Consider the following 19,781-nt stretch of genomic DNA (forward strand, 5'->3'; position numbering starts at 1 on the left):
CTCTGACTGCCTGTCTCTCTCTCCCTGTGTGATAGTCAGGTCTCTGTCTGTCTCTCTCTCCCTGTGTGATAGACAGGTCTCTGACTGCCTGTCACTCTCTCTCCCTGTGTGATAGTCAGGTCTCTGACTGCCTGTCTATCTCTCTCTCTCTCCCTGTGTGGTAGTCAGGTCTGTGCCTGTCTCTCTCCCTCACTGTGTGATAGGTCTGTGCTGGTCTCTCTCTCTCTCTCCCTGTGTGATAGACAGGTCTCTGACTGCTTGTCTCTCTCTCTCTCCCTGTTTGATAGACAGGTCTGTGTTTTTCTGTCTCTCCCTGTGTGATAGACAGGTCTGTCCCTGTCTCTCTCTCTCTCCCTGTGTGACAGTCAGGTCTCTGACTGCCTGTCTCTCTCTCTCCCTGTGTGATAGTCAGGTCTCTGACTGCCTGTCTCTCTCTCCCTGTGTGATAGACAGGTCTGTGCCTGTCTCTCTCTCCCTGTGTGACAGTCAGGTCTCTGACTGCCTGTCTCTCTCTCCCTGTGTGGTAGTCAGGTCTTTGCCTGTCTCTCTCTCCCTGTGTGGTAGTCAGGTCTGTGCCTGTCTCTCTCTCCCTGTGTGATAGGTCTGTGCTGGTCTCTCTCTCCCTGTGTGATAGACAGGTCTGTGCCTGTCTCTCTCTCCCTGTGTGATAGACAGGTCTGTGCCTGTCTCTGTCTCCCTGTGTGATAGACAGGTCTGTGCCTCTTGTTCTGACAGGTGTCTCAGATGTGTTCCCCTGTGTCCCTGCACTCTCTCTCTCCCCCTCTCTCTCTCTCTCTCCCCCTCTCAATTTCAATTCAATTCAATTCAAGGTGCTTTATTAGCATGACCGATGGGTACAATCAGTGTTGCCAAAGCAAATGAAAGTAATGATATTTACATGAAACAAAACAAAAATAGAAGTAAAATAAAATCTACAGACATATTACAGACATTTACAACAAAGACATATTATACAATATTGACATACTCTCTCTCCCTGTGTGATAGTCAGGTCTGTGCCTGTCTATCTCTCTCTCCCTGTGTGATAGTCAGGTCTGTGCCTGTCTCTCTCTCCCTGCACTCTCTCTCCCTGTGTCCCTGCACACTCTCTCTCTCTCCCTGTGTCCCTGCCCTCTCTCTACCTCTCTCTCTCTCTCCCTGTGTTCCTGCACTCTCCCTCTCTCTCTCCCTGTGTGAAGGCAATCAGACAGTGCAGTGGGCTGTGTCAACAGCTCAACAGCCCAACCTCCCTCTCTCTCCCTGCCCCTCAGCCCCACAGCCTCCCTCTCTCTCTCCCTGCCCCTCAGCCCCACAGCCTCCCTCTCTCTCCCTCTCCCTGCCCCTCAACCCCACAGCCTCCCTCTCTCTCCTCCTGTTTGTGGCAAACTCTCTCTGCCTCTGTGCAGTTCTCCAGTGCTCTCTCCCTCTCTCTCCTCCTGTTTGTATGAAACACTCTCTGCCTCTCTGCCTCTGTTCTCTTCTCTCTCTGTCGCTCCTGCTCGCTCTGCTGGAACCCCCAGCACACACACACCTCACACTCTAATAAACACACACACACACACACACACACACACACACGCTGTGCCTCATTAATGTGCTATTTAATTGGTTGGTGCAGCTAATTGAATAAAGCTGAGTCGAAGCAGCAGGCAGAGGGAGGACCCGATTAGCAGAGAGCACACTAGGAAATGGACAGGAGACACTGAGCAGATCAACACTGCCTCCCCCTCTCTCTCCCAGTGCCTCAGCTCTCACCACTAGCCCACACTGCCTCCCTCTCTCTCTCCCAGTGCCTCAGCTCTCACCACTAGCCCACACTGCCTCCCCCCCTCCCAGTGCCTCAGCTCTCACCACTAGCCCACACTGCCTCCCCCTCTCTCTCTCTCCCAGTGCCTCAGCTCTAGCCACTAGCCCACACTGCCTCCCTCTCTCTCTCTCTCTCCCAGTGCCTCAGCTCTCACCACTAGCCCACACTGCCTCCCTCTCTCTCTCTCTCCCAGTGCCTCAGCTCTAGCCACTAGCCCACACTGCCTCCCTCTCTCTCTCCCAGTGCCTCAGCTCTCACCACTAGCCCACACTGCCTCCCCCCCCTCCCAGTGCCTCAGCTCTCACCACTAGCCCACACTGCCTCCCCCTCTCTCTCTCTCCCAGTGCCTCAGCTCTAGCCACTAGCCCACACTGCCTCCCTCTCTCTCTCTCTCCCAGTGCCTCAGCTCTCACCACTAGCCCACACTGCCTCCCTCTCTCTCTCTCTCCCAGTGCCTCAGCTCTAGCCACTAGCCCACACTGCCTCCCTCTCTCTCTCCCAGTGCCTCAGCTCTCACCACTAGCCCACACTGCCTCCCTCTCTCTCTCCCAGTGCCTCAGCTCTCACCACTAGCCCACACTGCCTCCCCCCCCTCCCAGTGCCTCAGCTCTCACCACTAGCCCACACTGCCTCCCCCTCTCTCTCTCTCCCAGTGCCTCAGCTCTAGCCACTAGCCCACACTGCCTCCCTCTCTCTCTCTCTCTCCCAGTGCCTCAGCTCTCACCACTAGCCCACACTGCCTCCCTCTCTCTCTCTCTCCCAGTGCCTCAGCTCTAGCCACTAGCCCACACTGCCTCCCTCTCTCTCTCCCAGTGCCTCAGCTCTCACCACTAGCCCACACTGCCTCCCCCTCTCTCTCTCTCCCAGTGCCTCAGCTCTCACCACTAGCCCACACTGCCTCCCCCTCTCTCTCTCTCCCAGTGCCTCAGCTCTAGCCACTAGCCCACACTGCCTCCCTCTCTCTCTCCCAGTGCCTCAGCTCTCACCACTAGCCCACACTGCCTCCCCCCCCTCTCCCAGTGCCTCAGCTCTAGCCACTAGCCCACACTGCCTCCCTCTCTCTCTCTCTCCCAGTGCCTCAGCTCTAACCACTAGCCCACACTGCCTCCCTCTCTCTCCCAGTGCCTCAGCTCTCACCACTAGCCCACACTGCCTCCCCCTCTCTCTCCCACTGCCTCCCTCTCTCTCTCCCAGTGCCTCAGCTCTCACCACTAGCCCACACTGCCTCCCCCCCTCTCTCCCAGTGCCTCAGCTCTAACCACTAGCCCACACTGCCTCCCCCTCTCTCTCCCACTGCCTCCCTCTCTCTCTCCCAGTGCCTCAGCTCTCACCACTAGCCCACACTGCCTCCCCCTCTCTCTCCCAGTGGCTCAGCTCTAACCACTAGCCCACACTGCCTCCCTCTCTCTCTCCCAGTGCCTCAGCTCTAACCACTAGCCCACACTGCCTCCCCCTCTCTCTCCCACTGCCTCCCTCTCTCTCTCTCTCCCAGTGCCTCAGCTCTCACCACTAGCCCACACTGCCTCCCTCTCTCTCTCCCAGTGCCTCAGCTCTCACCATTAGCCCACGCTGTCTCCTCTCAGTCCTTGGATGGAGGTTCCTGTGTCAGTGAGGAGAGATCACACTGAGAGACCCCCAGGTATCAAACAACTCAATAGATAAATAAATTAATCAATTATAGGCGCACGACTGTGTACATCTTTCCCAAAGTAATTTCTCGGTGTCTGGTCAGCACTCGCCCCAGATCAGACAGCTCATGAATACAAAATGGATAGAAATACCGAAAGAGAGACTGTCCTGTCAGTGTGTTCGGTATCAGTGCTGTCCAGACTCTGGACACAGGCAGTGTGGGACAGTGTGTTCAGTATCAGTGCTGTCCAGACTCTGGACACGGGCAGTTTGGTCAGTGTGTGTTCAGTATCAGTGCTGTCCAGGCTCTGAACACGGGCAGTGTGGGTCAGTGTGTGTTCAGTATCAGTGCTGTCCAAACTGGACACGGGCAGTGTGGGTCAGCGTGTTCAGTATCAGTGCTGTCCAGACTCCAGGTGAGTATTCAGGGGGGACTGTGTCTTCTGGAGCTCTGTCCCCCTGTGTTACGGAAGCGTTCAGCACTGCTGCCGCCCTGTGGCTGTACCCAGTACTACCAGCGGCCGTCAGAAGAGTGAACCGAGTTTAACGGTACCGGCGGACTGCAGACCTCATGTTAAACTACGATCACCTTCGCATACATAAATATTTACATTTAAAACATGACATTTTTGACTGCATGCTACTGTTACATGTCACTCTACGTAATCAGCTTGGAGGAAGGCTGTTAAATTGCTCTGGCGAACTGAACAATTGCAATCAGTTTAGGAGCCAACATCGAGCCACCCCCTGCTCTGCGTGGTCTCTGCTGCCCTCTTGTGTCTGGAAGTCGGAACTGCAGCTCTACCACGGCTGGATCTTCTTAGCAGAGAACTACTCCCTCCATCTCTTAGCAGAAAGAATGGTTTCTCTTTTCCCTGGTCAGAATCAGGCAGCCCAGAGTTCATCTGGAAGGCACTGAGCACAAGGCAGGACACACACACCCTGGACAGGACAACAGTCCATCACAGAACACACACACACCCTGAACAGGACAGCGGTCCATCGCAGGACACACACAAACACACCCTGGACAGGACAGCGGTCTATCGCAGGACACACACACAGCCTGGACAGGACAGCGGTCCATCGCAGGACACACACACACACACACACACACACACACACACACACACACACACACACACACACAGCCTGGACAGGACAGCGGTCTATCGCAGGACACACACAAACACACACACTGGACAGGACAGCAGTCCATCGCAGAACACACACACACACCCTGGACAGGACAGCGGTCCATCGCAGGACACAGACACAGCCTGGACAGGACAGCGGCCCATCGCAGGACACACACACAGCCTGGACAGGACAGCGGCCCATCGCAGGACACACACAGCCTGCAGTCTCTACACTGAAGGAGCAGCAGTCCAGGAATCGAACCCAGGACCCTGGAGCACGAACTAGCACACATCCAGCAGACCCAGTCAGAACCGGCGAGCGTCGCCGACAGACAGACCCTGCCGGTCCAGCTGGGGGGTCACACCGACAGGCGCCCCCTCCAGCTGGACAGGGCACTTACCCGCGTTGACCACCGCGTCCACCTCCAGCTTGGTGATGTCTCCCCGAAACAGGGAGATCTTGGGGTTCAGGCTCTCGTTGCTCTTGAAATGCACCTCACCCGCGGGTTGTCCTGCAAACAATGGGGAACCCCGAAAGCTGATCATATTGCCAGGACAGCACAGAGGCAGTACTGGGATATAGCAGACAATCGAGGGGTACAGGAGGCTGTATTGGGCCACTGAAGACAGTAGTGGGGTACAAGAAGCTGTAAGACCACAGTACTGGGGTACACAAGAGAGTATTATGTTGTGGGAGACTGATGATATTAATGGGGTACAAGAGGCATTAAGGGGTACAGAACACTGGTGTACAGCAGACAATACTGGGGTGCAGGAGGTTGTATTAGGTTACAGATGACATTAGTGGGGTACAAGAGGCAGTACTGGGGTACAGAGCACAGTACTGGGGTACACAAGAGAGTATTATGTTGTGGGAGACTGATGATATTAATGGGGTACAAGAGGCATTGAGGGGTACAGAACACTGGTGTATAGCAGACAATACTGGGGCGCAGGAGGTTGTATTAGGTTACAGATGACATTAGTGGCAGTACTGGGGTACAGCAGACAGACCTGGGGTACAGAGGAGGGGGTGCTCGTGAGGCTGGGCGTACCTGTGGGTTTCCAGGTGCGGATCTCCTCCAGGGACAGGAAGTCAGGGGTGCGATAGAGCTTGCGCCTCTGCTCCCGGCTGAGAGAGCCCAGGAGCTCTGGACAGAGAGAGAGACACTCAGTCACAGCTGAAGGGACAGGAGATCTGTCTGATCCCCTCCAGGTGTGACAGTGCTGTCAGACTCCCAGTGCGCAGCAGTTTGATCCGCTCCAGGTGTGACAGTGCTGTCAGACTCCCAGTGCGCAGCAGTCTGATCCGTTCCAGGTGTGACAGTGCTGTCAGTCAGACTCCCAGTGTGCAGCAGTCTGATCCGCTCCAGGTGTGACAGTGCTGTCAGTCAGACTCCCAGTGCGCAGCAGTCTGATCCGCTCCAGGTGTGACAGTGCTGTCAGTCAGACTCCCAGTGCGCAGCAGTCTGATCCGCTCCAGGTGTGACAGTGCTGTCAGACTCCCAGTGCGCAGCAGTCTGATCCGCTCCAGGTGTGACAGTGCTGTCAGTCAGACTCCCAGTGCGCAGCAGTCTGATCCGCTCCAGGTGTGACAGTGCTGTCAGACTCCCAGTGCGCAGCAGTCTGATCCGCTCCAGGTGTGACAGTGCTGTCAGTCAGACTCCCAGTGTGCAGCAGTCTGATCCGCTCCAGGTGTGACAGTGCTGTCAGTCAGACTCCCAGTGCGCAGCAGTGTGATCCGCTCCAGGTGTGACAGTGCTGTCAGACTCCCAGTGCGCAGCAGTCTGATCCGCTCCAGGTGTGACAGTGCTGTCAGTCAGACTCCCAGTGCGCAGCAGTCTGATCCGCTCCAGGTGTGACAGTGCTGTCAGACTCCCAGTGCGCAGCAGTCTGATCCGCTCCAGGTGTGACATTGCTGTCAGACTCCCAGTGCGCAGCAGTCTGATCCGCTCCAGGTGTGACATTGCTGTCAGACTCCCAGTGCGCAGCAGTCTGATCCGCTCCAGGTGTGACAGTGCTGTCAGTCAGACTCCCAGTGCGCAGCAGTGTGATCCGCTCCAGGTGTGACAGTGCTGTCAGTGAGACTCCCAGTGCGCAGCAGTCTGATCCGCTCCAGGTGTGACAGTGCTGTCAGTCAGACTCCCAGTGCGCAGCAGTCTGATCCGCTCCAGGTGTGACAGTGCTGTCAGTCAGACTCCCAGTGCGCAGCAGTCTGATCCGCTCCAGGTGTGACAGTGCTGTCAGACTCCCAGTGCGCAGCAGTCTGATCCGCTCCAGGTGTGACAGTGCTGTCAGTGAGACTCCCAGTGCGCAGCAGTCTGATCCGCTCCAGGTGTGACAGTGCTGTCAGTCAGACTCCCAGTGCGCAGCAGTCTGATCCGCTCCAGGTGTGACAGTGCTGTCAGTCAGACTCCCAGTGCGCAGCAGTCTGATCCGCTCCAGGTGTGACAGTGCTGTCAGACTCCCAGTGCGCAGCAGTGTGATTAACTCCATAGACCCCCTGCTCACACAGCCCTGATCTACAGTGGACCCTGGTTCCGGACGGACCCGCACTCTCACCTTTGACTCGTTCCCAGTCGCCGTCCGGCGAGTCCAGATCGATGGTGTCGCCGCCGCGCGCCGCCATGGCGCAGACCCGTCCTGTGTGCAGAGAGGCGAGACCCGCGGCACCGAGCGCCGCACCGAACCGAGCCGAGACCCGGCACACCAGCCACGCGCCGCCGGTCCGGGTTCGACCGGTCTGACTGTCCTGTCTACCCAGCGCTGGCAGCCTCCCTGCAGTCAGACGGCGGCTCGGCTCGGCGCGCATTCCGGCGAAACCCGAGCCCCGTTTCAGCTCGGAACCGAGCCCCCAACTCCAGATGCGGCTGCGGGACGGGACAGACAGAGAAAGTGCGGGGAGCTTGATCCGGGCGGCCAGGGATGAAATTTGAAACGCCATTCTCGGAGCGGCGCTCGGTTCTGACAGACAGGCGCTCCTGGGTCCGGGGATTCGGTTTCGCTTTGCTCAGACCAGCCCGCCTCTCGTGCGCACCGAGTTCAAACAGGAGCAGAGTCGCGCAAGGTCAGCTCGCGGAGCTGGTGGCGCCGCAAAGCTTCCTGGGAATTGTAGTCCCGCTGTAGATGTCAGAGATGTGGGTGAGGCTCAATGGCCACAGCCTGGCCATAGAAACTGGACACAGGCAGACCTGGCTGCCCAGAGAGGACAGTCTCAGTGACCACAGCCTGGACACAGACACTGGACACAGGCAGACCTGGCTGCCCAGAGAGGACAGGCTCATTGACCACAGCCTGGACACAGACAGACCTGGCTGTCCAGAGAGGACAGGCTGTGCTCCCACTTCCTACAACATAACATCACATAAGCAATCAACAACAACAACATCAAATAAATCCGGAGAATAACAACTCAGCTAGAGTTCTTGCTTTAGATGTCTCATAAAATAACCAGCTTGTATGCAGGCAGGTTTGTGCAAACCAGATTCCCAAGGGTATTTTCAGAATACCTGTTATAAATACACGTTACCTGAATGTATAAATTCTTTAGAGGATACAGAAGTTTAAAGCGCTCTACACTTACACAATGTAAATTCACACAAACGTCTTTATTTTTACTTAGAACACTAAACACAATATCATCGTAAGTTAAATGTATACAAATGTTTTTACATTTTAACCAGAAACAACCAGAACGCCAGAAAGCTGGTGTACGAGGACATGGGACTTCAGTTGTTCCAATTTCACACTCACAGAAAATAGTCAAACAGTCAAACTTTTTCTGAGGAATTTCCTTCGCAGAGAAGGATAGGTGTCTGTGAAGAATTTTAAAATGAGTGTGTTTAGTTTTTGGCAAGGTATTCAGATCGTGGTCTTACAAGAGACTCGTCATGTGCATCATCAAAACCCACGTTCTTCCAGATCTAAGGGGTATATGCTCTCAGCCATCATTTCCCGGATGTTTTTATTATCACATTTCACTATCCAAAATAATTCCCTCTCTCGATTTCTAGTCCTGCGTTCACTAAACCACACGCCACTGCCCTGAGAAACGGATAGGATGGTCGTGGAGTACGAGCCACAACAGAGCCAATCTCCTGAAACCTGCGGGTTTTAGTAAACAACACGCATTGTTAAAGGTTATAACAGCAGGACGGACATTTCCCGGTTAATTCCCGATCTTTCCTCCGTTGAGACACGCCCTCCCGTCGCCGAGGCTTGACAGCCAATGAGAAGCACGGTTACTTCCACCGTGCCTTGCTCCCCCCCTCCTCCAATCAGAAGCGAGGTTTCTCCGAGGCCGCCCTTTTAAAGTGCGAATTTTCTAGAACCCTGGCAGCTGATAGGTCGAGAAACTTCCAAGCTGGCCCCTCCCAATAGCCGTGCGTAGCAGAAGGTGGGAGGGGGGGGGGGGGTCTCCCCGCCCGGCCAATCACAACCCTTTCCGCTCCAGCAGGACCCAATCACGTCCCCTCCTGAGTTGACGGACGGCCCTCGCCCTCCACTCGGGAGCGGGGAGCGCACCGGCCCGGCGTCGGCAAAGTAAGGCGGGACAGGACGTGGGCGACAGCCAATCCGCAGCGCCAGTGTCTGCGGAGTGACGGGCAGGGCAGCCCATGGGATGGCGGCACGGGCGGTCTCCCCGCCTCCCCTGCGCCAATGATAGGAGGGCGAGGGCGGGGCGGGTAGGCTGTCAGTTCGCAGTAGCTTCTGGAACCTCATGGTTGCGCGATGGAGAAGGTGAGTGCGCCAGCGGCCCGGCGCCTTTCTGTTATTTCTATGTCCGAAAAGGCCGCCGTCTGAAAGAGCCGTGTGATGGCAGCGCGCCGGGTCGCTGGAGCGGTGAGCCCCGCTGCCTGAGGCAGTCTGGGGGCGTGCTGGCTCGGGGGACCCCCCCCCCCCCCCCCCGCCCCGCGGTGCCGAAACCGGGGTCACTGCGGCGGCGGGGAGCCCCGAGTCCGCTGGCGAGAGGAGGGGCCCCTCCACAGGCTGTTGAGCGCAGTGTGGAGCTGTTTCCGGGGGCAGGGTTTGATTTAGATGTTGATTCTGGTGGGTTTCTCTGTCCCCGGGTGGGGGCTGGATTTGGGGTGCAGCGTGTCGGGCGTGACCCCGAATTCCCTCGTTCGTCTGGGTGGGGGGTCTCGGGAATGGAGGGGGAGCGATGCGCTGCGTGGAGTCCGTGACCGTTTCCCTCGCGGGTGGGAGCCCCCCAGCTCCCGGCCTCTTTCCAGAACCGTCTCTGCGAGAGGCTCTCCGGTCTCCGGGCTGGACGGGAGGCGCCGCTGTACACGGAGGGTGGTGGGGGTCTGGAACAGGCCGAGGTCGCGGGCGGTGATCGGTCCTGTCAGCAGGTTTAGTCGCAGTCTGCGGGGCTGCAGCGGTCCCGGTCAGGGAGATCTTGTCCTGCTGACCCGCTAACCCCCCCTTCTGCTGACCAGTCCTGTCTTGCCCCCTCCTCGCTGGCCAATGTGTTGCTCTCCCTGATCCGGGTCTGTGGCCGGTGACACTTTGTAGTGTGGAGTAGGTGTCTGTGTGTGAAGAGTCCTGCTCGTGGATTGACATAGCCTTCTGTTCCTGTCCGTCCTGTCCCTCTCCCGGTCCCCAACGCCCCCTCTCTGTCCCTCTCGTTCCTCTCGCTCTCCCCCTCTCCCTGTTCCTCTCTCTTGCTGTCTGTCCTGTCAATTCAGTTTCAACTCAAGGTGCTTTATAAGCATGACCGATGGGTACAATCAGTGTTGCCGAAGCAAATAAAAATAATGATCAAATAAAATAATATCTCCCTCCCTGCCCCCCTCTCCCTGCCCCCAGGTGGCAGAGCTGAAGGATCGAGGCAACAAGGCCCTGAGCGCCGGGGACGTGGAGGAGGCAGTGCGCTGCTACAGCGAGGCCCTGACCCTCGACCCCAGGAACCACGTCCTGTACAGCAACCGCTCGGCCGCTCACGCCAAGAAGGGCGACTACCAGAGCGCCCTGCAGGACGGCTGCAGGACCATCGAGGTCAAGCCGGACTGGGGCAAGGTGTGTGCGTGTGTGTCTCGGTGGGGCTCCTGGGCCAGTTCACGACTTCATTCATTCAGACAGACCAGTATTACTGTTCTAGGCGCCCCTGGGGGTCCCGCGAGACAGCAGGACAGTGCGCAGGGAGACGCGACAGCAGGACAGTGCGCAGGGAGACGTGACGGGGACACCGGGGGGGGGGAGAGGGGGAGAGAGAGAGATGAAGACTTCAGGGCGAGGTGTAACATGGTCTGGGGGTGAACCCCGAGACTGGGGGCCCCCAGACCGCGGTGCACAGGAGCCTGGGGCCAGCGGGGCCCAGCGGGGTGAGCAGACTGGGCCGCGTGGAGGTAGCGACTCCAGAACATAGGCGACGGGCCCTGCAGAACCCGCTAGGCCGCTAGGCTTGCCCCTGGACCGGGACTGGTCGCCAGTGCGGGGTCTCCAGCGCAGGGGGTGTGCTGTTGGGTTTCTCTGGCGCTGGTCGGCGCTGGAGCAGGGCAGCTCCCGCCAGTGCCGCGGTTTCTGTAGTAACGCACGGTAACCCCGCCCCCCCCCCCACCGCCCATCTGCCCCTGCAGGGTTATTCGCGGAAGGCGGCTGCTCTGGAGTTCCTGGGACGGTTCGAGGAGGCCAAACTGACCTATCAGGAGGGGCTGAAGTATGAGCCGACCAATCAGCAGCTGAAGGAGGGGCTACAGAACATGGAGGCCCGGCTAGCAGGTACGCTGGGAGAGAGCTGTGGGGGGGCGTGGGTAGCAGGTACGCTGGGAGAGAGCCTGGGGGGGGCGTGGGGGGGCGTGGGTAGTAGGTACGCTGGGAGAGAGCCTGGGGGGGGCGTGGGGGGTCGTGGGTAGCAGGTACGCTGGGAGAGAGCCTGGGGGGGGGGGGGGCATGGCCTCTGTCAGTACTGACCCTGGTCCCCCTCCCTCTCCCGCCCTCAGAGAAGAAGATGGCCAATCCTTTCGCTGTGCCTAACCTGTACCAGAAGCTGGAGAGCGATCCTCGCACCCGCGCCCTGCTGGCTGACCCCAGCTACCGGGAGCTCCTGGAGCAGCTCAAGAGCCGGCCAGCCGAGCTGGGCAAGTGAGTGACCGCCGGTGTAGTGTGGAGTGCTGAGCTGGACACTGAGTGACCGCTGACACTGAGCTGGACAGTGAGTGACCGCTGGTGCAGTGTGGAGCACTGAGCTGGACACTGAGTGACCGTTGACACTGAGCTGGACAGTGAGTGACCGCTGGTGCAGTGTGGAGCGCTGAGCTGGACAGTGAGTGACCGCTGGTGCAGTGCGGAGCGCTGAGCTGGACACTGAGTGACCGCTGACACTGAGCTGGACAGTGAGTGACCGCTGGTACAGTGTGGAGCGCTGAGCTGGACAGTGAGTGTCCACCGGTACAGTGTGAAGCTCCTGCAGAAAACCCATGAACAGGCTGTTCCCCTGCTCCTCTCTGAGCGCGTACCCTGTGTGTGCCCTCAGGAAGCTGCAGGACCCGCGGGTCATGACCACGCTCAGCGTGCTGCTCGGCATCGACCTGGCGGGCGCAGAGGAGGACGAGGAGGACACCCCTGCCCCACCGCCGCCCCCCAAGAAAGAGCCCGAGCCGGCCAAGCCCCAAGAAGAGGACCTGCCTGAGAACAAGAGACAGGTACTCTCTTGTGTGCTGAGGGCCTGTCTGTCTCTCGGGGGGGGGGTGTGTGTGCGAGAGTGACAGTGTGCTGAGTGTCTCTCCAGGGTGTGTATGTGTGTGTGAGAGTGACAGTGTGCTGAGGGCCTGTCTGTCTCTCCAGGGGGGGTGTCTGTGTGTGCTGAGGGCCTGTCTGTCTCTCCAGGGGGTGTGTGTCTGTGTGTGCTGAGGGCCTGTCTGTCTCTCCAGGGGGGGTGTGTCTGTGTGTGCTGAGGGCCTGTCTGTCTCTCCAGGGGGGGTGTGTCTGTGTGTGCTGAGGGCCTGTCTGTCTCTCCAGGCTCTGCGAGAGAAGGAGCTGGGGAATGAGGCCTATAAGAAGAAGGATTTTGACTTGGCTCTGAAACACTATGAAGCAGCACTGGAGGCTGACCCCACTAACATGACTTACCTGTCCAACCAAGCAGGTACCTGCGCCGTCGTACTGAACACCTGTCCAACCAAGCAGGTACCTGCACTGTCGTACTGAACACCTGTCCAACCAGGCAGGTACCTGCGCCGTCGTACTGAACACCTGTCCAACCAGGCAGGTACCTGCGCCGTCGTACTGAACACCTGTCCAACCAGGCAGGTACCTGCGCCGTCGTACTGAACACCTGTCCAACCAGGCAGGTACCTGCGCTGTCGTACTGAACACCTGTCCAACCAGGCAGGTACCTGCGCCGTCGTACTGAACAGCTGGCATGTTATTGCTCTCAGCGCATGCCTGTGCTGTGAACTGGTTGTACTGGTTGTGCTCCTCACCCCAGTCTCTGTGTCATGCTGGTGCCGGGCTGGGAGCTCCTGTAATGGCCGCCCTGTCCTCTCTCTCAGCCGTGTTCTTCGAGAAGGGAGACTTCGGCCGCTGTAGGGAGCTGTGTGAGAAGGCCATCGAGGTGGGCAGGGAGCACAGGGAGGACTACAGGACCATCGCCAAGTAAGGCTCTCTCGAACCCCCAGCACTGGACACCCCAGGGCAGCGTGACCCCACTGGACACCCCGGTGCAGTGTGAGCCCCCAGGCCCGACCCCACTGGACACCCCGGTGCAGTGTGAGCCCCCAGCCCCGACCCCACTGGACACCCCGGTGCAGTGTGACCCCCAGCCCCGACCCCACTGGACACCCCGGTGCAGTGTGACCCCCAGCCCCGACCCCACTGGACACCCCGGTGCAGTGTGAGCCCCCAGCCCCGACCCCACTGGACACCCCGGTGCAGTGTGACCCCCAGCCCCGACCCCACTGGACACCCCAGTGCAGTGTGAGCCCCAGCAGAGGTGCCCTGGGAGATGTGGGCGTGTGGCTGTGGCTGTGGGGGTGACAGGGTGACGGGGTGGTCTCTCCCGGCAGGGCCTATGCGCGGATTGGGAACTCCTTCTACAAGGAGGAGAAGTACAAGGAGGCGATCCAGTTCTACAACAAGAGCCTGACGGAGCACCGCACTCCAGAGGTGCTGAAGAAGTGCCAGCAGGTGAGTCGGCTCTCTGGCTCCGGCCAGTAAAACCCCCTCTCGCCCCTCTCCTCTCTCGCCCCTCTCCTCTTCCTCAGAATCATACAGCTGTGTTGTGTGTCACCAGTGAACTGCAGTGTTGCCAAACCAGACACAATCAACACAACGTTTACAGACGTTTCCCCTCTCCTCTCCTCACTCCTCTCTCGCTCCGCAGGCGGAGAAGATCCTGAAGGAGCAGGAGAAGCTGGCCTACATCAACCCAGACCTGGCTCTGGAGGAGAAGAACAAGGGGAACGAGGCCTTTCAGAAGGGTGAGGGGCTGGACTGGACCTGGACTAGGGCAGGGCAGGGCTGGACTGGGTTAGAGCCCGGGCTGTCCAGGCTGGACTGGGGCAGGAGTAGAGAGGGCTGGACTGGGGCAGGGCAGGACTGGACTAGGCAGGAGTAGAGAGGGCTGGACTGGACCTGGACTAGGGCAGGGCTGGACTGGGTTAGAGCCCGGGCTGTCCAGGCTGGACTGGGGCAGGGCAGGACTGGACTGGGGCAGGAGTAGAGAGGGCTGGACTGGGGCAGGGCAGGACTGGACTAGGCAGGAGTAGAGAGGGCTGGACTGGACCTGGACTGGGGCAGGGCTGGACTGGGTTAGAGCCCGGGCTGTCCAGGCTGGACTGGGGCAGGGCAGGACTGGACTGGGGCAGGAGTAGAGAGGGCTGGACTGGGGCAGGAGTAGAGGGCTGGACTGGACTGGACTGGGGCAGGAGTAGAGAGCTGGACTGGGGTAGGGCAGGACTGGACTGGGGCAGGAGTAGAGAGGGCTGGACTGGGGCAGGGCAGGACTGGACTGGGGCAGGAGTAGAGAGGGCTGGACTGGGGCAGGAGTAGAGGGCTGGACTGGACTGGGGCAGGAGTAGAGAGCTGGACTGGGGCAGGGCAGGACTGGACTGGGGCAGGAGTAGAGAGGGCTGGACTGGGGCAGGGCAGGACTGGACTTGGGCAGGAGTAGAGAGGGCTGGACTGGGGCAGGGCTGGACTGGGTTAGAGCCCGGGCTGTCCAGGCTGGACTGGGTTAGAGCCCGGGCTGTCCAGGCTGGACTGGGGCAGGAGTAGAGGGCTGGACTGGACTGGGGCAGGAGTAGAGAGCTGGACTGGGGTATGGCAGGACTGGACTGGGGCAGGAGTAGAGAGGGCTGGACTGGGGCAGGGCAGGACTGGACTGGGGCAGGAGTAGAGAGGGCTGGACTGGGGCAGGGCAGGACTGGACTGGGGCAGGAGTAGAGAGGGCTGGACTGGGGCAGGGCAGGACTGGACTGGGGCAGGAGTAGAGAGGGCTGGACTGGGGCAGGGCTGCAGTGGGGTAAGCAGTCACAGAGTCTCCCCCTGTCCAGGCGACTATCCCCTGGCCATGAAGCACTACACCGAGGCCATCAGGCGCAACCCCAGCGACGCCAAACTGTACAGCAACCGAGCGGCCTGCTGCACCAAGCTGCTGGAGTTCCAGCTGGCCCTCAAGGTACAGACACCCCCTGTCCTTCTCTCTCCCCCCCCCCGGCGCTGTGTCCGGTCACTCACTCTCTCTCCCCTCTCTCTCAGGACTGCGAGGAGTGCATCAGACTGGACCCCTCCTTCAGTAAGTACAGACCCAGGATGCCCAGTCCGGACTGTCGGTCTGCGTGCAGGTCCTTAGCCGTCTTGGATGATCACCAGTTTGGCTCTGTGCACGGGCCTACGTTAATCACCCCCTTCAGACAGGAAGTATCTGCCTACGATGATTCGTGTATCGTTTCCCCCCTCTCGATCCGTACAAGCCATTATCATACTCGCTCTCTCCCTCTGTGTGTAGTTAAGGGTGAATACACTCCCTCTCTCAATTTTCAATTCAGTTCAACTCAAGGTGCTTTATTAGCATGACCGATGCGTACAATCAGTGTTGCCAAAGCAAATAAAATAATGAAATTCACATGAAACAAAACAAAAAATAATAAAAGTAAAATAAAATGTTACTACACTCTCTCCCTCTGTGTGTAGTTAAAGGTGATACACTCTCCCTCTGTGTGTAGTTAAAGGTTACACTCGGAAGGCTGCTGCCCTGGAGGCTATGAAGGATTTCACCAAAGCCATGGACTTCTACCAGAAAGCCCTGGAGCTGGACTCCAACTCTAAGGTACCGCCTGGTGCTGACCACACGTGACAGCAGCCGTTCCTGTCCCCTCTGTCCTCCTGTCCCCCGTCTGCCTGTCCTGTTATCTCACCCTGTCCCTCTCCTGTCGCCCTGCAGGAGGCGGCGGAAGGGATCCAGCGCTGTTTGATCAGCCAGTCCGTGCGGAATGACAGCCCGGAGGAGGTCAAGCGCAGGGCCATGGCCGACCCCGAGGTCCAGCAGATCATGAGCGACCCGGCCATGAGGCTGATCCTGGAGCAGATGCAGAAGGACCCGCAGGCGCTGAGCGAGTACGAGCCCCGGACTTTGGCACGCACGCATGCACATGCGCACACACACGCTGACACTGGTGCACACGCGGTCTCACACCGGCACACGTACAGCACCTACACGCACGCACTGACACTGGTGCTCACATGGTCTCGCACCGGCACACGTACAGCACCTACACGTACGCACTGACACTGGTGCAGACACGCGCACACGCACACACTGACACTGGCACACATAGAGCACCTACACACTTGCACTGACACTGGTGCACGCACGTACACACACTGACACTGGTGCACACATGCACGCACAAGCACTGACGCTGGCACAAATAGAGCACCTACACACACAGACGCACGCGTAGAGCAGTTACACGCACGCCCTGAGAGACAGGCTGGGGCTCTCGCCCTCTCTCTCTCACACTTTCTCTCAACCTCTCTCTCTCTCCCCGCACAGCCACCTGAAGAATCCGGTGATTGCTCAGAAGATCCAGAAGCTGATTGACGTGGGCTTGATCGCGATCCGGTGATCCACTGGAGACAGAAGAAGGAAGGAGGGGGGGTGGGGGGGGAAGGGGGGCATGATGGGAGAATTCACACACAATAACAGACCCGGGGGAGGGGGGAAGGCCTGGTCTTGGTGGGGGGGCACTGTCCTGCAGGTCTGAAGGGTCACCCTGAAGTCCTCCATCTGCTGAGACTGGGGATGCTGGAGTCCTGGTCAAGTCTGGAGTGTCCAGCTGTGTCCCTGGAGAGGGGCGGGGTTCTGGCGTGTTCATCCCTACTGACCTCTGCATCCTAGCACTGACCAGCTCTCCTGCCTCACTGGGGCTCCCCAGGCCGGGGACAGGCCCCCCCCTGCTCCAGCACCCTCCCACAGACCATCACCCCAGCGCCTCACGCAGTCAGTCACCCCTGAACCCTGCTGCCCCTGTGCTGCAGGTGGGGGTGAGGGGTCGGTCAGCTGTTTCATAAGCGGTTTTGTTCTGTTCATTTTTATAAGACTAGTATTTATGGGTCTCTGCCCTGGGCTGGAGTGTTGCTGTTGTTGTCGGGGGTGGGGGAGGTCTTCGTTTCCTTGTCTGCTCTGTTGCTGTCCGATTCTGAAATAATAAGAATCACGCTGATGAGAGACTCTCTTTGTTACTGTGTTTTCTTCCTGACTGGTGTGTGTGGGTCAGTCTCTGAGGGGTGTGTGTACGTGTGTGTGTGGGTCAGTCTGTGAGGGGTGTGTGTATGTGTGGGTGGGTCAGTCTGGGATGGGTGGTGGGTGTACGTGTGTGTGTGGGTCAGTCTGTGAGGGGGGTGTGTACGTGTGTGTGGGTCAGTCTGGGAGGGGTGGTGTGTGTATGTGTGGGTGGGTCAGTCTGTGAGGGGTATGTGTACGTGTGGGTGGGTCAGTGTGGGAGGGGTGGTGGGTGTATGTGTGTGTGTGGGTCAGTCTGTGAGGGGTGTGTGTATGTGTGGGTGGGTCAGTCTGGGAGGGGTGGTGGGTGTACGTGTGTGTGTGGGTCAGTCTCTGAGGGGTGTGTGTACGTGTGGGTGGGTCAGTCTGGGAGGGGTGGTGGGTGTACGTGTGTGTGTGGGTCAGTCTGTGAGGGGTGTGTGTACGTGTAGAGGGGTGTGTGTACGTGTGTGTGGGTCAGTCTGTGAGGGGTGTGTGTACGTGTGTGTGTGGGTCAGTCTCTGAGGGGTATGTGTACGTGTGTGTGGGTCAGTCTGTGAGGGGTGTGTGTACGTGTGGAGGGGTGTGTGTACGTGTGTGTGTGGGTCAGTCTGTGAGGGGTGTGTGTACGTGTAGAGGGGTGTGTGTACGTGTGTGTGGGTCAGTCTGTGAGGGGTGTGTGTACGTGTGGGTGGGTCAGTCTCTGAGGGGTATGTGTACGTGTGTGTGGGTCAGTCTGTGAGGGGTGTGTGTACGTGTGGAGGGGTGTGTGTACGTGTGTGTGTGGGTCAGTCTGTGAGGGGTGTGTGTACGTGTAGAGGGGTGTGTGTACGTGTGTGTGGGTCAGTCTGTGAGGGGTGTGTGTACGTGTGGGTGGGTCAGTCTCTGAGGGGTATGTGTACGTGTGTGTGGGTCAGTCTGTGAGGGGTGTGTGTACGTGTGGAGGGGTGTGTGTACGTGTGTGTGTGGGGTGTGTGTATCTGTGTGTGGGTCAGTCTGTGAGGGGGGTGTGTACGTGTGTGTGGGTCAGTCTGTGAGGGGTGTGTGTACATGTGGAGGGGTGTGTGTACGTGTGGGTGGGTCAGTCTGGGAGGGGTGTGTGTACGTGTGGAGGGGTGTGTGTATGTGTGTGTGTGGGTCAGTCTGTGAGGGGTGTGTGTGGGTGGGTCAGTCTGGGAGGGGTGGTGGGTGTACGTGTGTGTGTGGGTCAGTCTGTGAGGGGGGTGTGTACGTGTGGAGGGGTGTGTGTACGTGTGTGTGGGTCAGTCTGTGAGGGGTATGTGTACGTGTGGGTGGGTCAGTGTGGGAGGGGTGGTGGGTGTACGTGTGTGTGTGGGTCAGTCTCTGAGGGGTGTGTGTATGTGTGGGTGGGTCAGTCTGGGAGGGGTGGTGGGTGTACGTGTGTGTGGGGCAGTCTGTGAGGGGTGTGTGTACGTGTGGAGGGGTGTGTGTACGTGAGGGTGGGTCAGTCTGTGAGGGGGGTGTGTACGTGTGGAGGGGTGTGTGTACGTGTGTGTGGGTCAGTCTGTGAGGGGGTGTGTGTACGTGAGGGTGGGTCAGTCTGGGAGGGGTGGTGGGTGTACGTGTGGGTGGGTCAGTCTGTGAGGGGTGTGTGTACGTGTGTGTGTGGGTCAGTCTCTAAGGGGTGTGTGTACGTGTGGGTGGGTCAGTCTGGGAGGGGTGGTGGGTGTACGTGTGGGTGGGTCAGTCTCTGAGGGGTGAATCTGAGATCATCGGAGCGGAAGAGTCAAGGTGAAGGCACTAATCTTGCTGGAGAGAGCGTCTGTACACTTGTCCTGTGCAGAAACGTGAACAGCACTAGTGTCGCCAACAGAGGGCGCTGCAGCGATTCACTCGTCAACCCGCTCTTGATTGACAAGAAGGCCGGCCCCTGCAGGAGAATAATCGTTGCTTTGCTGTAAAGGCGACCTGTGACCAGCGGGCGGAGCTCCTGCCCCTCTGCCTGGGTGAGATGATCTCCCTGCCTCCGGCCTGCCCCTGGACTCGAGCTTCATCACGGGCTGCCTGACAGCTGCTGTTCCGTCACACTCGTGTGAGGGGACGGCTAAAAATACACTTTGTCAGACAGCCAGCACACTCCTCTGACTGCACAGCTGCTGTAGAAGCCCCACCACAGCTCTCCGACCTCTGACCTGTGACCTGCTCCGGCAGCGCTGGGCGGTGCAGTGGTGCTGAAGTCCGCGTTGCTACCTCCCAGCGCTGGGGTCCAGGGTTCGGGTCCCTGGGGGGTGCTGTCTGTGTGGAGTTTGCATGGGTTTCTTCCTACAGTCCGAAGACATGCTGGTGGGTTAACTGGGAAAACGGGCCCTGGTGTGAGCGTGTGTGTCAGTGTGTGTGTGTGTGTCCCATGATGGACTGGTGTCCCGCCCAGGGCGTAGCCTGCCTTGCACCCGTTGCTTGCTGGGATAGACTCCGGCTGCCCCGGGAGCAGGAATGGGAAGACGACACGGTAAGGAAATGGATAGTTGTCTTCTGTACTGAT

General features: G+C 58.8%; 2 protein-coding genes across 4 annotated transcripts in view; one reads left to right on the forward strand and one right to left on the reverse strand.

Moving 5' to 3' along the window:
* macrod1 (mono-ADP ribosylhydrolase 1) overlaps positions 1 to 7,639 on the reverse strand; it is a 53,161-nt gene extending 45,522 nt beyond the window's left edge. For all 3 annotated transcript variants that reach the window (XM_088908969.1, XM_088908970.1, XM_088908972.1), the window contains exons 1-3: positions 7,138 to 7,639; positions 5,631 to 5,726; positions 4,977 to 5,087 (exon numbers count right to left, since the gene is read on the reverse strand). In XM_088908969.1, coding sequence (XP_088765095.1) covers positions 4,977 to 5,087; positions 5,631 to 5,726; positions 7,138 to 7,519 — 589 coding nt within the window. In that variant the 5' untranslated portion in view covers positions 7,520 to 7,639. The remainder of the gene's footprint in view (positions 1 to 4,976; positions 5,088 to 5,630; positions 5,727 to 7,137) is intronic.
* Positions 7,640 to 9,233: 1,594 nt separating this feature from the next.
* stip1 (stress-induced phosphoprotein 1) lies at positions 9,234 to 17,248 on the forward strand. Its single transcript, XM_088908961.1, has 14 exons — positions 9,234 to 9,315; positions 10,384 to 10,593; positions 11,154 to 11,295; positions 11,517 to 11,658; positions 12,050 to 12,218; positions 12,535 to 12,661; positions 13,068 to 13,170; positions 13,581 to 13,701; positions 13,898 to 13,994; positions 15,069 to 15,193; positions 15,274 to 15,310; positions 15,741 to 15,844; positions 15,959 to 16,131; positions 16,571 to 17,248. The coding sequence occupies exons 1-14, from the start codon at positions 9,307 to 9,309 to the stop codon at positions 16,641 to 16,643; spliced, it is 1,632 nt and encodes a 543-aa protein (XP_088765087.1). The 5' UTR covers positions 9,234 to 9,306; the 3' UTR covers positions 16,644 to 17,248.
* Positions 17,249 to 19,781: the final 2,533 nt, after the last annotated feature.

This window comes from Atractosteus spatula, assembly GCF_055471065.1.
Source record: "Atractosteus spatula isolate fAtrSpa1 chromosome 24 unlocalized genomic scaffold, fAtrSpa1.hap1 SUPER_24_unloc_1, whole genome shotgun sequence".
Classification (NCBI taxonomy): Eukaryota; Metazoa; Chordata; class Actinopteri; order Semionotiformes; family Lepisosteidae; genus Atractosteus; species Atractosteus spatula.